Source organism: Mus musculus, chromosome 8, assembly GCF_000001635.26.
Source record: "Mus musculus strain C57BL/6J chromosome 8, GRCm38.p6 C57BL/6J".
In the NCBI taxonomy this organism is placed as follows: domain Eukaryota; kingdom Metazoa; phylum Chordata; class Mammalia; order Rodentia; family Muridae; genus Mus; species Mus musculus.
In genome coordinates this window covers 41,324,458-41,340,645 of record NC_000074.6, presented here as the reverse complement: position 1 = coordinate 41,340,645, position 16,188 = coordinate 41,324,458, and the positions used below count along the sequence as shown (strand labels likewise).

Genomic DNA, 16,188 nt, shown 5'->3' with positions numbered 1-16,188 from the left:
TGCTGACTGGGTGTGTGCCTGTGTTGGTTTGAGGGTGGGGGGTTATTATCAAGAGATACAAGCTGAACATAATACCTAGATTAAACAACAAGGGTTATGCAAGCAGGTTACTAAACATATGACTTAAATGGTCACAATCTGCCATGACTAATACTTACCTCCTAACCCAGTAGTGTCGACCCAGTTTGCAGGTATGCAAAAGCAGCTCCCCCTCACCCACAGACTGTGCCCAGGTGCTTCTGCAGGGCCTGTATCACCAAGATGGTTTAGGGAAGGAATAGGAATTCATGAGGCTTTGTACTGACCTAGGATACCAAGGTGGGCAAGGTGGTGCATAAGCACAATCTGAATTTGACAGGTGTCAGCAGAAGAATCAGAAGTTCGGGGCCAGCCTGGGATACATGGGATAGTCTTCAAAATCAAAATAATAAAAATAGAATAAGAGTCAATTAATTTTTTTAAATAACTTGCAATTTTGAGCCTCTCCTAGGAATGAAATGAGGTAGAACTGATCCATTTGGTGATCTGCAGGAGGCCCTGACAGCACCTGATTTCTACAGACTGCTTACTTAGCAGTACTTCAGCGACGTGAACTAACTGGCATTAAGACTGTAAGTAGCCTGTTTAGAGGTGAAGCAGTTTTTAGACAGTGTATGTAGTCCAAATTTATTTATACAGGTGCTTCTATATCGCTGCCTACATACAACTACATAGACTAAAAAGTGATGACCAGGGAGATGTTAGCTAAAATGTTGAGAGTCATTTCCCCCAGTTAATGGTCAGGGATATTAAGACTCAGATCGGATCCAAAACAAAAAAATAAATTACCTGCTTAATATTTTGGTTTTGTTTTGAAACCTTAGCTGGCCTCAAACTTGTGATCCTCCTGCCTCAGTCTCCAGAGTGCCGATACTCAAACTGGGTTTAGGAATATGATTTGAAATGGAGTCCCACACTTAACCCAGTACTCATCAGGCCCTAGGTTCAATTCTTAACACCACAGATGGATGGATGGATGGATGGATGGATGGATGGATGGATGGATGGATGGATGGATGGATGGATGGATGGGAGAGAGAGGGGGAGGGGGAGGGGCTGGGTAGTTGGCTTAGTTATTAAGAGCACTTACTGCTCTTGCAGAGGACCCAGGATTACGACCCAGTACCTAAACAGTGACTTACAACTGTCTGTAACTCAAACTTTAAGGGACCCAACACCCTCTTCTGGCTTTCACCAGTACCAGACACTCATATGCAGAGGAAAATATATACAAATAGTATTTCTGTGAAAATAAAATAGAGCTCTAGAATAGCTCATCTTGGTAACAGGTATCACACACCCAGATCTGTGTACCAGACTTTGTAACAGAAATGGTGCTCCATGCAACAGCTTGTTTTCTAAACAAACCCGTTATGCTTGAAGGCCTACTTGACAAGGAGAAAAGTAAGGTTGAGTTGCTCAGTTACGTTAATAGGAGGGATCAGAACTGGGATTTGAGCCAGAGTTGTCCAACTCTTGAGCTTTTATCCTGATACTGTATTTCACAACGACAAGTAGCACAACAAGCAGGCCTTCTGTGGGAGGCTCCTGTGACCCAAGCCTGGGAGGCTGTGGATGACATTACTTTGGCTTTGCCATCTGCTGGTTCTTCCCAAAACACTTAGGCTTCTGTAGGGATCAGAAACCTTTTGAGATTAGAAACTGTTGATAATGTGCTATCTTAAGAGGGCACATGATTTTCACCTCTACAAGCTCAGATGTACTTAAGCTTTGGGGATTCTGAAGTCAAGAATGTTAGTCTTTCTGTGACTGACGCAGCAGTACATTAAAACACCAAATTCAAGTTCCGTAAGTCATTGAATTGCAAAGTCTAGGCACTTGTTACTGTAGTAACAGAGTATGTGAGTCCTTGTCAGTGTAAATTTTTACATTCACCATCTTAGAATTGTGGATGTAGGATGTAGCTAGTCCTACAGTACCTCATACAGTGAGGTGTGGCTGACCGTCAGCCATCAACACCAGCAACTTGTCAGTTTTGGGAATATCCTCCTTCTTGGATGGGGCAGTGTTTCCTAGCCAGTTGCCGCCATCGAGCAGACTGATTTGCTAGGGCAAGTCTTCCATCGCAATTCTACATACTATGTGAAAATTTTCATCAGACCCCACAACGATTTGCTTTGAATAATAGTTTGTCTCTCTCCAGGGGAGGAGTCAGACCAACTGACCAGTAGACAGTAGCTCTTCATGTATTTCTGGTAGTTTTCCTCATCTTGAAATGTCATAGTTATGGTAGATCATGCAGAGTACAGCATCCACTTGGGGGACTTGGAGGACTTGGAAGGCAAGCAGATTAGATGCAAACAGCTCATGCTTCTTGGTATGACGAGAGGTCCTAAACTCTGACCAGGAGTGTGGCCAACCATCAGGCCGTGTGGCAGGCCAGATACGGTTAGTTGGCAAGCGGTGTCCGAGCTGAGGATTCTTCGTGGTTCTTTGACCTCGCGTTGCACCTATGCTACAGATGCTCCTTGAGATACTGATCACTGAGGCCTTTGGAGCTGCTGGGCAGTGATTCAGGCATGTAAGCCCTTGGGACAGCTGCCTCTTCAGAGGCTCCTCTGAAGGTAGGTCAAAGTGAATGACATACATTTCTATACAAACCATGACGTAAATCACTGGCCATATTGATCAAATGGGCCGGAGTCAACTAGGATTTTAGGTAGTGGAAATCTACATAAACATATCTAGCTTTCAGCTCTACCTCCTTTTTTTTCTGAGGACCTCAACCTGCCTTAATGGTTGTAGTTCTTACAACAGCAGTGGCACCTGAAGCTGTTGCTTCCCTAGAAAGGCTGAGCAAGATCAACCAGGTGTCCGAGACCTGGCTTTCTGCAAGTGTTACCACTAAGTGACAAGTACCCTGTGGAGCATTTAGAAGAGTTTAGGTTCCAGGTACTACGGAACTGTGCATACAGCACGTTTGAGAAATGAATGAGAGGTGCAGAGGCATTAGAACCTGGTAGATTTGGCCCAGACCACAATTAGAACCTTTGCAGCTGACATGGAAGCATCCAATTTGGTGGCTCAGACTGTCCCAAAAATGCATCTGCAGTAGGGCATAACTATCAGTAATTGACACAAACTTAAGTGTTTTTATTTACCAGTGAAAGAAAAGCCATTGATTTTCAAATATATATTTAGCTTCTGAAAATTTCTTGAATGATTGCAAAAATATTGCCTTATATTTTATCACATAGTTTGGGAGTGTAACTCAGTGGTAAAGCATTTGCCTAGTATGTGTGAGGCCTACCTAGGGTTCAACCTCTCAAATCACAAGATAGAGGGGTTTTTTTTGTTTTTGTTTTTTGTTTTTCGAGACAGGGTTTCTCTGTATAGCCCTGGCTGTCCTGGAGCTCACTTTGTAGACCAGGCTGGCCTCGAACTCAGAAATCCGCCTGCCTCTGCCTCCCGAGTGCTGGGATTAAAGGCGTGCGCCATCACACCCGGCAGATAGAGGTATTTTTAAAGAAAATTACTACCCAATACCAATGCATGGTTGAGTGGCTTAGGGCCTGATAACTTTAGTTCAATCTGTGGTACATATATGGCAGAGGAAGAGAGCAACTCCATGAAGTTCTCCTTTGATTTCATGGCGTACACACACACACGATAAATATAATTTTAATTACCACCTGGTTATGCTTCTAAATTTATTCACAGTGCCTAAAAGATTGTCAGATTTGATAGCACGTCTATAATCCTAGTATTTGGGAAGGTTGGAGTTCAAGGGCATTCTCAGCTACACTGATAGTTTGAGGCCAGCGAGCTATGTTGAGACCTAGTTTCAAAAACAAAAGAAACTGAAGATGTCAAGAATTGTTAAGTTGTAATTTCAAACATAAAGTATGCTGATAGACTGTTTGGAAAGGCTGTACTATGTCCCTCCAGTTTACCTCAGCATGTGTTATAAACACTGTTCCTTTACATTTATTAGGATGTATGGGTGTATACTATTTCCACATGTGGTGGTCAGAGGACAACTTTGTGGGACTGGCTCTCAGCCTCTCCTCCACCATATAGATTTTGGAGATAGAACTCAGGTCATCAGGCTCGGTAACAAGTACACTTACCCACTGAGTCATTCCATCAGCCCACAAGCATTCTACTTTTGTCAGTATTGCATAGCATGCAAACAGGAAAATGTTAGGATTCTGATTGTTTCACCAGTGAGCTGACTAGTGACTTAATAACTGTCTTGTGGTTTCATATTTGCCATTGTAAAATAAATATTCAACAATTATTTTTTTTCCTCAGAGTTGCTTTAGGTTTAGGAATCTCAAGTGTTTCTAAACTTTGCAGGCAGTTAGTTCAGCAGGAGTCAGTACCTGACATGGCTCGAGACTGTTAGTGTTACTCATAGAGATGCATGAGTGAACCCAATAAAAACCTTGTCAAGTATTTGTAGAGTGGTGATGCACAAGGAGTCTTTAATTCCAGACCCCAGGCGGTAGAGGCAGCTGGATCTCTGGGTTTGAGCCCAGCCTGGTCTACAGACCTAGTTCCAGGCATCCAGGGCTACACAGAGAAACACTGTCTTGAAAAACTTATATTCTGAAAAAAGAAAAAAAAAAAAAACCACTACTTTTAGTCCTAGTACCCCTTTTTGGTTTTGGTCTTCTGGTCTATACATACTGGGAGTCACATTAGTGGGTTATTTAATAGTGTCAATCTACTTCAGATAGATGGGATAAATCCAATAAAATTCATTTTGCTAAATGAGTATAAACCTGGGCTATTATTTCCATTCTTCATATTGTTCTTTCTTAGGTGGCTATGATATCCAGACAACAGACTGACTTATCTTTATTAATGTCTTCCTCCTCTTCCTTCTCCCCCCTTTTGCAGAGCTGATGATGCTTACAGGACTTTGCTCATGGTAGGAACTCTACTCCTGAGACACATGCTCAACCCCTTCCATTCTCTTTCAAATTTAAGCCTAAGCCTACTTGCTAACTTTTCAGTCATTGTTACCAGTCATGATCACAGTGGCAAAGCCAGCAGTCAGTACCCAACCCCTCTATCTGCTATTTCCCCCAAATGGCTACTTTGAAAAGTCAGTGTTGTTCTGAAATCATGAAAGGGCACAGTATGTGGGCCAATATTGGTAAAGGCCATTCACTTTTTTCTGTCGTTACCTGTCTTAAGCCTATTTTAGATTTTACTTTTAGATGTGTATGTGTACCAGAGTTTGTGTGTTCCAGGTGCAGGCAACTACTCACAGTGAGAAGAGAAGAGGGCATCAGGTCCCCTGGAGCTGGAACAGAAGCTACGAGCTGTGAGCTGTGGGTGCTGGGAACTGAGCCCCATCCTTTTCCAGAGCAGCAAACTGCTGCATTTGTTCTAGCCTTACTCCCATTTAGAAAGTAATTTCCACAGTATACATAGTACTGAGAGGGTTGAAATCCTCTACCCAGACACCGCATCCTTTCTCCTTTATCAGCCTGCTTCTTCACTAATTTCATAGCATTTTTCACACACACACACAAAAATCTCCGTACTTGACCTACAAACATGGACTTTAGAGGGCCTGACTAATGACAGATATCCTATTTAATCCTTGCTGCAAAACCATACAATGTTACTAGGAAGTTTGATGCAAAATATGTATTACAATCTTTGTCCTATCCCACAATTAAAAAAAACTAGAAACAACAAATAAGACAAAGAACTAAAACTATCGTCACTGGGTCGTGAGATGGCACTGTGGGTAAAGCTGCCTGCTGCCAAAGCTGAGACCTGAGTTCAGTCTGGGGACCCACATGATGGAAGTAGAGAACAGACTCCTGCAAGTTGTCCTCTGACTTCCCCAATGTCCACCATAGTACACATGCATCCCTCCACAAGACTAACAATTTAATGTACATATACATGTTACATAAATACAGCAATTTAATGAACATGTTTAAAAACAAGCAGATATTTTGGTTTACTGTTGTGATCACACTGCAGCCTAGTTCCTGAGCCCCCATTTGATCAGTGCCCTACTCAACCCAGTTCTTCAGAAACAGGAAAAATGAGGATAAGAGTCTACTGACCTTAGGGTCAAAGCTGTTAAAGTCGGAGGGAGGGAGGAGACTAGAGTTTCCGTTGCTCTGGAGAGCTTCCATAAGGTTGTGGAAGTTAGTAATTAGCAGTCGATGGTAGGTGAGTTTACAGGAACACCCCTCTTCTAGAACAGATCTAAAAAGTGTGCTTCCTCTCCTGTTCACATAGACTTACTGCATCATACGTAACACTTATATTCTCTTAGATATTTTCAAACCACAGAAGGTAGATCCAATCTCAAAATTCCTTTTATGTATATATCAAAGGTCATGCAACTAAGAAATAATGAAGTGTGTGCTCTTCACAAGAAAAATACTTTCCATTCATACCTTTGATGTCAGTGTATTCTTCCTGTCCTGAATCTTTAACATTAAAAAACGATTAAGTCACAATTTTGGAATAAATTCTCAACTACTGTGAACATGTCAATTTAAATAAAAATACAATTCAGAGTGAATGTATGATATACATTTATTAGCAATGAAAAAGCATTTACCCAAAGTGAATGTTACAAAATACAGAGTACCTCCACAGTCTGGGCAGTTTATTATGGTAGCATTATCTCTAACTACATAAGAGTTATAGCTTATTTATTGGGATTTTTTTTCTCTTACTAACCAAAGTTTTAACTTACAAATTAATACAAACAGAAATACTATAACTTCCTTCTGAGCGATACTTACTAGAAAAATCACGTTACACGGTTGCATGTTCCCAATCTCTGGGTATTTTAAACTAAATTATCCACTAAAATATGAAAACAACAAATTGGAGATAGCAGGTAGGACATAAGTCAAATAAACTAGTTTGATAAAGCTCACAGATGCTATGGTAGTAGCGAACATCAAATACAGCCCTCCACTGTATGCATGCAAAGACACAAAGCAGGAAAGGGAGGGAGAACAACGCACTGCACTATGTAAGCCTGGCCTGAGGATTAAAATGGAGTTTCTTGTTTTGCGCCTGGAAAATACACAACTTGTTTGTACATATAATATAAATTACTGTTCTAATGTCCCTGAAGTCCGTCCAGCTGGGTAAATTCTAGATTAGAAGTTTTGCAAATTTTAATGAAGGTTGAGAAATATGGTCCTAGTTTAAATTAAGTAACAATACAAAAGTCCTCAGAGAAAACCATCATTTGTTATTTACTGACTGGACATTTATATTAAGCTATCAAGTAAGTGAGAATCTTATTTTGTTTTTGAGATATGGTTTCTTTATGTAACATCAGCTGTCCTAGGATTCAATCTGTAAACAAGGCTGGCCTCGAACTCTGATCAAACAGCTTCTGCCTCTGGAGTGCTGGGATTAAAGGCGTGTCACTACTGCCCAGCTGCAAGTGAAAATTTTAAAGGAATACCAAATAAGTTCTTATAGAGTATTACAGACAACTACTTAAAAATTTAAGCAAATACTTGGAATGAACAATTAGTCCTTCACACTATTACTTTTTCAAGTATAAATCTCTAAGACTGACAGATTATTCATGGTTAACTGGCTCTGCAATATTATAGGAAGTGGTAAGTGTAGACAGACTCAGAAGGCAAAGCACTTTTTAAGAGTTGGTTTACTTAGTGATGAAAAACTCACAGAGACGTTCTTAACACTTGAACTTGCTTCTCTCTCAAAACACACAAAAACAACTATTAGGCTTTGGTTTTAAATTATCATCTCAAAAGGCATGTTTTGTCCATAGGCATTAAAAATCTTAGTGTTCTGTTACATAAATTTAGTTCTATTTATCCTAACTTGAAAGAGTTTGTTTTTTTTTTTTAATTAATTAGAATGCTACTTGTCTGTACAGAAATACATATAAAGCTTTTTTTTTAATTTTTAGAATGAGGCAACATTTTAAATTCTGAAAAATATTAATCTAATAGATAATCCTGTTAAATTCTAGTTACTAACAATGTCTGAACTGTGTATACAGTCTGAGTTATTAACATGTTCTAAGACCACTGAGATTCATCTGCTTTATTCGCACACAAGAGCAGGAACTACAAGAACATCAGACCTAACAGCAGCAACACTAACATTATTTGAAAGACTGGTCTAAGGCAGAGCTTTAGAATAAATAAGAATTAGAGGAAATAAGAATTTCTCAAATTTTTGACCACTGCTGTTTCTGAATAGTGTTGTTACAAAAACAGCAATTTGCTGCATAGAATTCAACAACATTTCCCAAAAGCATACTTTACAGATAAGTTCAAACTTTATTTAAAACTACATTTTAAAGTTAACACACCAAATGTCACAATGAAGGGTGGGGGAGGGGGGGGTCAAGATCATAAGAAAGAAAAAACAGGACAAAAAGCAAAAGAAAAATCCCACAGTGTGTCAAGGTTTGAATCTGTCCAGGATTCAGATTCTAATGTTTTAAACTGCCATGGGCAGAAATTAGCACACCCATCAAAAATGCAGTGTCAAACTAATTTACATTTTATACAGATCAAAGCAAATGTTTATTTAGTGTCTTTTTTTTAAATGTGCTGACTATGTAAGAGAGTTAGATGAGTCTCTGAAGACATTTCATATACTCTGGGCTCCCACTGTTTCTGAAAAGAAGAATAATGATCAATGTTTTATAAATTAGTGAATTAAAATACTACTTACTAAAATTTACTTTTAAAATTCTTTTTCATAAAAGTTTTTACATTACATACAAGAACACAATAAAAAATGTGAATTTAGTTCAAATTCCCTGACAAAACACAGAATGAGTATTTGTTTTTCATGATGGGAGGCCAACCAAATATTTCTAAAAATACTCCATTAAAAGAAAAAGAAAGTAACTATTAAAAATGATTAAGTGCAAACAAGAGAAAAGTGGCTGGAAGAAAACAGAAGAGCTATCGACAATGTTCTTGAAAGACTTAAGTACATGAGGCTGTACCAAGAGGGAGGCAGCTGCACCTTCTCCCGAGGACAGACAGGCTGCCACCACTCTGGATGCCGTGTATTCAAGTGGCAGAACTGAGCTGAAAGGAGCAGCTCTGGTCTGTCTAAATGTTCACCACCCATGTCCAGAAACACAAGGGGAAAAAAATCTTATGGTTTTTAACTACCAATAGAGAAAAACAAAAGAAAATCCTTTTGATTTTGATACGAGGAATACTCGTGTGTGTGTGTGTGTGTGTGTGTGTGTATTTGGGAAACAAGGTATAATTACTACAATTATAATAATGTGTTTATCTAAATAAAAATTCATGATGTAAAAATAGGGGTTTTTACTTTCTACATCGAAGAAGGTTTAAGGATATTTAAAACAATACAGACAAAACCTCACAAATAATATGAGCGATGACAGGAGGGAAAATGGATCTCAACCCGTACTCTTCACAAGGGGATAAAAGATATTACATGAATTTTAAGCATTAAAAAAGTCATAAAGCATTAGTGTTAGCATTGCATCTAATACTTTATTAAACTAAAAATTTTAATAATAAAAAACATAATCTTACATAATTTGAAAAGAATAAAGGACCTGAATTCATTGACAGAACATCTCCTTTTTCAATAGTAGGCTTAGATTTTCTAAGAAGTAATAGTATATTTTCAAAAACTAAACTGGTAAGATCATGATTTTTCAATATAAAATTAAAATTGGTAACTTTTACCAGGTTCTTTCAGTATCTGAGAATTTCCAGCTAATTCTTCTGTCTGCATTTCACATATTTCACCAGATAAATGGTTTTTCTGTTCTTCTTCTATCATTTTCTTCCTTAGCTCTTCCTTTAGAACAAAAATTAAAAATATAATTTTCATCTCAGTATTTGTTATAAAGGCAAGCTTAGTTGAAGAGAGCCCCATACCTCTGAATAGACTGTCAGTTTGAGCGGCAAATCCTCAACTTTCACAAAGTCTTCTTCATCCGACTTTTGACTTATGTTACCAGACTCTGCTTCCTATGAGTAAGTTAGAGATAATGAAAAAAAAAGCTAACTACGGAACAAAACAAAAATCACAGCATGAGAGAACAAATTCCTGCAGGTCTCCGACCTTCACACACAATAGGACACTTGTATGTACATGCACACTCTCGACTAATTAATTAAATAAAATAAAATATTTTTGAAAGGGGTTGGAGAAACGACTCAGTAGTTAACCTCACTGGCTGCTCTTCTAAAGGACTCAGATTCAATTCTCAACACGGTGGCTCACAGCCATCTGCAACTCCAATTCCAGGGGAATCCAATGCCCACTTTTGACTTATATGGGCTCAGGACACATTCACATAAAATAAATAAATATTGCAAAAATGTTTTAAAGATTAAATCAAGCAATTTCAGATCTTTGAATACTTAAATGTACACAGCAGGAAAATAAAGCCATTTAAAAGTGTAAGTTTCGGGGCTGGTGAGATGGCTCAGTGGGTAAGAGCACCCGACTGTTCTTCCGAAGGTCCAGAGTTCAAATCCCAGCAACCACATGGTGGCTCACAACCATCCGTAACAAGATCTGACTCCCTCTTCTGGTGTGTCTGAAGACAGCTACAGTGTAGTTACATATAATAATAAAATAAATCTTTAAAAAAAAAAAAAAGTGTAAGTTTCTACGGATGTTTTTGAAACATTCCCTTTCTGAGCAATCTATAAGCTGTTACTATGAAAACATCTAAGAACAAAATCGATTTTAATTTTTAAGAAAGAACTGAAGGCACAGAGGCAGGAGGACCTACAGTCCCAGGATCGTCTGTGCCTATCCAGTTCCAGATTGGCCCAATCCACCAACAAATTCAAGAAACCAAGCCAAACAACAACAAGAGAGGGATGGATACACTGTACCCACTGGGGTTAAAATATTATGCTACATACTTTACATTTCTGCTAGGAAATTTTATATTAAAAAATATATGACCCAGACATCTGCAAACTAACCTGTTAGCTATAAAATTTAAATGAAATCAAGGTTCAGAGTAAAAAAACTACAGTACTTTTATTATAAGTGAAATTCCTTAGTACATTGTTATGTAATTTGCTATATAAAAATAATGACTCTGGTTCGAGGCCAGCCTGGTCTACAGAGTGAGTTCCTGGACAGCCAGGGCTACACAGAGAAACCCTGTCTCGAAAAACCAAAGGGGGGAAAATAATAATTAAAAAAATGACTCTGTCAAACAGGTTTCTGTCATACCCCAAATTTAAACCTTTAGGTATATCAAAGAATTTAAAAAATGCTCTAAATAGCTAAGAAGTTAAAAAAAAATAGCGTAAGAGATTAACTAATTTAAAATGTGTCATTAGCATTTCAGATATAAACATGAACTCTCTTAAAGTTGTCACCCACAACTAATTTTTTGGTTTTTAAAACTATAAAATCTGTCAGATTTTGAAATGGCCATTTAATTTATTATCCCTTTACTATCAAAGTAAGTTTTAAAGAATAAATGTTGACGGGTTCTAAACCTAAGCACAAAGTGTAGTTTGATTTATATATTCAATGTGTTACTCATGAAAATGAAATATTCAGACATTCAAAAGCAAACCTCTGTGGTAATGTAAAGACGACATACATAGTCATTCACTAACACTGGAGATTCAGTATCAGGGCTTCCAGCCAGAGAGCTCTCAGGCGTTTCCTGAGCAGACTTCACTTCTTTGACTCTAGGCACTAAGGTTTCACTTGCAGCCAAGGGTAATGGCAGAGGCTCAGGCTGTTTAGATGAATCAGTAGTAGTAAGCGAGTCCTTATGGGTAGCACTATTTAACTGTTGCTCATTTTCCAAGATATTGAGATAACAAGGTTTCACAGGAGAGCTGTCTTGATCATCTGCCATGAAAAGAAAGTCTCGGCATTAGAGGAATGAAGCATTTGTTCAATTTTACTCTGTAACACTAAGGACCAAATCTTTGAAAGAGTAATGATGACATGTAAGACAGAAAAGATCCCTATCCCTTCTCCCTACTCATGGTTCCCAAGTTAAGCCAACAGATTTAACTAGGAACATTTTAATTTAAATTTCTCAAGGCTGTTTTAAGACTAAAGCCCTAGAATGAATATTATTTTAAAACAAACTGAGACAAAACACAGCCCTCTCACTTGTACTGGATAAACAAACGTCTGTAAGGTAGTATCTGTCAAATGTCTGTAAGGTGTCGGGTCAAAGCCTGTGCTGCTGTCACAGGACGGGGCTCAGCTCCCAGCGCCACAGCAATCGGTTCACACTGTTCCGGATGGCCCAGTGCCCAGTGCCCTCTGAGGGCACTACATTCATGTGACACATGTACATAGACTAAGGTACATATGCATTTAAAAAAATGAATACATGGGAACTTGAGAGAGAGAGAGCACGCTCAGAGGTTAAGACTGCTCTTTCAAAGGTCCTGAGTTCAATTCCCAGCGGTTGCATGGTAGCTCACAACCATCTATAACAGGATCTGATGCCCTCTTTCTGATATGTCTGAAGACAGCTTCAGTGTATTCATATACATAAATAAAATCTTTAAAAAAAAAAGGAATACACAAACTGAGCAAGGGTCCCATGTCTTTAACCCCACAATGCAGGAAACAGACAGACAGATCTCTCAAGGTGGATTTATATAGAGACCCTGCCTCAAAATAAATACACAAACACGTAAATGGAAAATAATTGCTAGTTAGAGGCACAATATGGGTGCATGCATGCACCTGCAATTCGATGACTCAGGAGGGTGGAGGCAGGAGGATTGAGGTTATCTTCAAACTCTTCAAGGCCATCCTGGGCTACATGAGATCCTGTTTCAAAACACTATACTAAATGAAACAACAAAGATTAATCAATCACTCTTTTCTTACATTTTTCTTTTATAAAATATAGGCCAGAAGAACAAAGATAGGCATCAAGTCCAAAATGCCTTTACACGTACTTATATTAGCTACAAATTAAAAACTACTTTTTTAGTTTAAGGACAAAGAAAATATGTTAAAGAACCAAAGTTAGGGTAGTTTAGATTTCTTACTCTTACTAGTTGGTTCTTGGTCTGATGGTACATTTGTACTTTCTGGTGTTTTTTCAAGATCATGTTGCAGAATCTAAAAGAGAAATATGTTTTAATAGTAAGAAGACCTTAAATTATATGTTCCCTATAGAGAAAAATAATGCTGTGTGGTTTGTATCCAACCCCAGGGCTATAACACAGGAACATAACAGCATCTAAAGAGTTTCAAGGAGGATTTAGTTAACAATGAAAACCATTTGCATTGAAAACACAAAAGAATTTACATGACAGGACTAAAACAGAGCCTACAAGTTTTTATTACTTTTCTCGGGAATCTTCTCTCAAAATTAAAGGATACATTTGTAACCTTAGAGTGAATTACACAGAAGTGAGAAAGAAGAGCCAGATGAACAAAGTCAAAGCAGAGTGTGAGAGTCATCCCACAGAGGAAGCCCGCCCCAGCACTAGGGAGGACTGTGAAGGTAGGCAGTGGTTGATGGTGACAAGGCGTGATGCCGGTAGTAGTTCTAGTCTCTCAAGGACGGGCCATTTCTAGTTTTCATGGGAGATTACATTTTAGACCTGAATTAGCTTCACAGAAAAGGCAGGAGTACAGGGAGGTAGAATCTTTAAAAAATGTGTAAGGACATAGTTTAAAAAAAAATCACACTGAAAATAAGGGTTTATTTAGTTAGTGTAAGTCTACATCATGGTGGAATACCTAACGTGATCCATTTAACTTAAGAATACCAGCAACAAAACTTCTATGACCAACGGTGGAGAATGGAGAACATTTTTTGAAGAAACCACTCCAAGGAAAGTACCAGCAAAGACCAACAACTGGGACTTTCTATCAGAATGCAATCTGTCCACAAAAAATGCCTTATAGAGAAACTCCAAGGAAACTAAGTCGTTTATTTCAAAATATGTATATGAGTGTGTATATCTCACATATAGAATATATCTCTATAAATCTTAAAACACTCAAGGTTCGGCAGATACCTAACAACAGAAGAAACTGTATCAGGTATAGTCTCTTGGGCTAAAGTAAAGGCAAAAAAAGAAATGATTTATGCTTGTTACATACTATTCTAATTCGTGACCAAGAGAAAAATATGAAACTTTAACTAAAAATTCAGGTCTTCATCGAGTGTGGTGGTGCACGCCTTTAATCCCAGCACTCGGGAGGCAGAGGCCAGCCTGGTCTATAAGAGTAAGTTCCAGGACAGCCAGGGATATACAGAGAAACCCTGTCTCGAAAAACCATTAAAAAAAAAAAAATCAGATCTTCTAAAGTTATCCTATAGTTTTACAACTTGTTACAAAGAAGAACTTAAAGATTATTAGATATAAAATAAAACCAGTGCTTCAGATTTTTTTTGCGTTTGAGACATGGTCTCTTTCTGTAGCTCTGGCTTGCCTTGAATTCATGAGAGATCTGCACACGTTTGATTCCAGAGTGCTGGGATTAAATACAAATGCCACAGGCTGGCATGTTTCAAATCTAAATATATATACTAATTTTTTAATAAATATTTTTTAATCCCTGAAAATAACAATGGGAAAAAAGTATACACTTTAACAGCTTTCAGAAGGCTCTTGTTTCAATAGCTGAAATATTTGTAACAACTACCTGACTGTCATGTTCATTTTCTTCTGTAGTTTCAGTGTTAGCCTGAAGTGAAGTCTGGATGTCCACAGGACTCTCTTCAAAGTCTTCCATTTCTTCATCCTCATTCTCATCTTCTCCACTTCCATAATTAGTTAAAGCCTGACTTTCAGCTTTAGACAGATCTAAATTGATTACATACAAATTTTAGTTAGCTCACAACTTAATCTTCAGGATTGGGGCCAGGGGGTACATGAGAGTCTCACTGTGTTGTTGGTACTAACTCCTGGACTTAAATTACCCGAGACTACATGGGTCTCCTACTGTTGCGCATCATCATATCTGCCCACTCAATCTTAGGAATGGCTACTGTCTACTGCATCACTGAGTGGCACAGGTACTTATACACCATATCTGAAGTACTCCAATCAGTGCACACTAGAAGCTGTGGTGCTCAGTGGCAAGGTAATTTAGTTAGGTCACACAGATCATTCAGTCAAATGGTACTGGGATGCAAATCCAGAGTTTGACACAATACTCATTGCACCCCTATAAACTTTAAGGGAACTATAGAAAGAATATGTATAAATGTTTCAAAGCCTTTAAACTTACTAATAGACACTGGACACCGTTCACTTTCTTCATCTTCTTCTTGATCAGAAACATCAGATCTTACATTTTTGGGACCTTTAGCATCATATACCTCAGAAGTCTGAGTCTGCTTAACAGTTTCAGTCTCATCCTTGTCCTGTGAACAATGTAGATAATGAATCCCTTAGAGTACTTAAAAAGGTATGTATGGTAGAGCTTTCACAGCAACAGTACTCACTGTCAACTGATTATCTTTGATATTCTACTTTTTTTTTTAAGAAAAAACATGTTTCTTCAGAAGAAAAGAGATTTAACTACATACTTTAATTGTAAAAAAGATAAAAGCTTTTAACATTTCATTTTGTTCTAAAAGTATTACTGATAGATACTAATTAGCACATACTTTGTCTTCATCATCAATCTCTCCAGCAGGTGAGCCATGATCTCCTTCAAGAATCCTTTTGGCCTAATAGCAAATCAATTAAGAAGAATTTAGCAATTCTTTTGAAATTCCAGTTTTTCTAAATCTCAATAAATAAATCAGTCTTTGTTGCCTGTCATTATCCACATCTAAACCACTAAAGACTTTAGCTTATCATTCCTTTAAAAATTTATTATTTCTCAATTTTACACATATTTTTACACATACTTTATCACACCCGCTCCTTAACCTCTCTTAATGTTTGTCTTTCTTTTTTTTCATGAGATTATTTTTTAGTAGATATTTTCTTTATTTACATTTCAAATGTTATCCCCTTTCCTAGTTTCCCTCCAAAAATCCCCTATCCCCTCCCCCCACCCCGTCTTTCTTTTAAAAAGTGTGTGTCTGTGGAAATGAGAAGATAACCTCACATACTGCTCCTGTATTCTACCGTGAGATGCTCTCATTTTGTTGCTTGTTGCTATATACCGTAACAATGTGGCTGTCAGGCTTGCAGGGAGTCTCCTATCTGCTGTAGAGGC

General features: G+C 38.0%; 1 protein-coding gene across 8 annotated transcripts in view; it reads right to left on the bottom strand.

Moving 5' to 3' along the window:
• Positions 1 to 6,557: 6,557 nt before the first annotated feature.
• The window catches only part of Pcm1 (pericentriolar material 1), a 94,605-nt gene continuing 84,974 nt past the window's right edge, over positions 6,558 to 16,188 (bottom strand). For 6 of the 8 annotated variants that reach the window (XM_006509298.3, XM_006509300.3, XM_006509301.3 and 3 more), the window contains 8 exons: positions 15,629 to 15,691; positions 15,247 to 15,382; positions 14,659 to 14,819; positions 13,047 to 13,119; positions 11,621 to 11,877; positions 9,921 to 10,013; positions 9,726 to 9,840; positions 6,558 to 8,663 (listed from right to left, as the gene is read on the bottom strand). In XM_006509298.3, coding sequence (XP_006509361.1) covers positions 8,638 to 8,663; positions 9,726 to 9,840; positions 9,921 to 10,013; positions 11,621 to 11,877; positions 13,047 to 13,119; positions 14,659 to 14,819; positions 15,247 to 15,382; positions 15,629 to 15,691 — 924 coding nt within the window. In that variant the 3' untranslated portion in view covers positions 6,558 to 8,637. The remainder of the gene's footprint in view (positions 8,664 to 9,725; positions 9,841 to 9,920; positions 10,014 to 11,620; positions 11,878 to 13,046; positions 13,120 to 14,658; positions 14,820 to 15,246; positions 15,383 to 15,628; positions 15,692 to 16,188) is intronic. The other 2 variants (XR_001778411.2, NM_023662.3) reach the window with 1 other exon arrangement.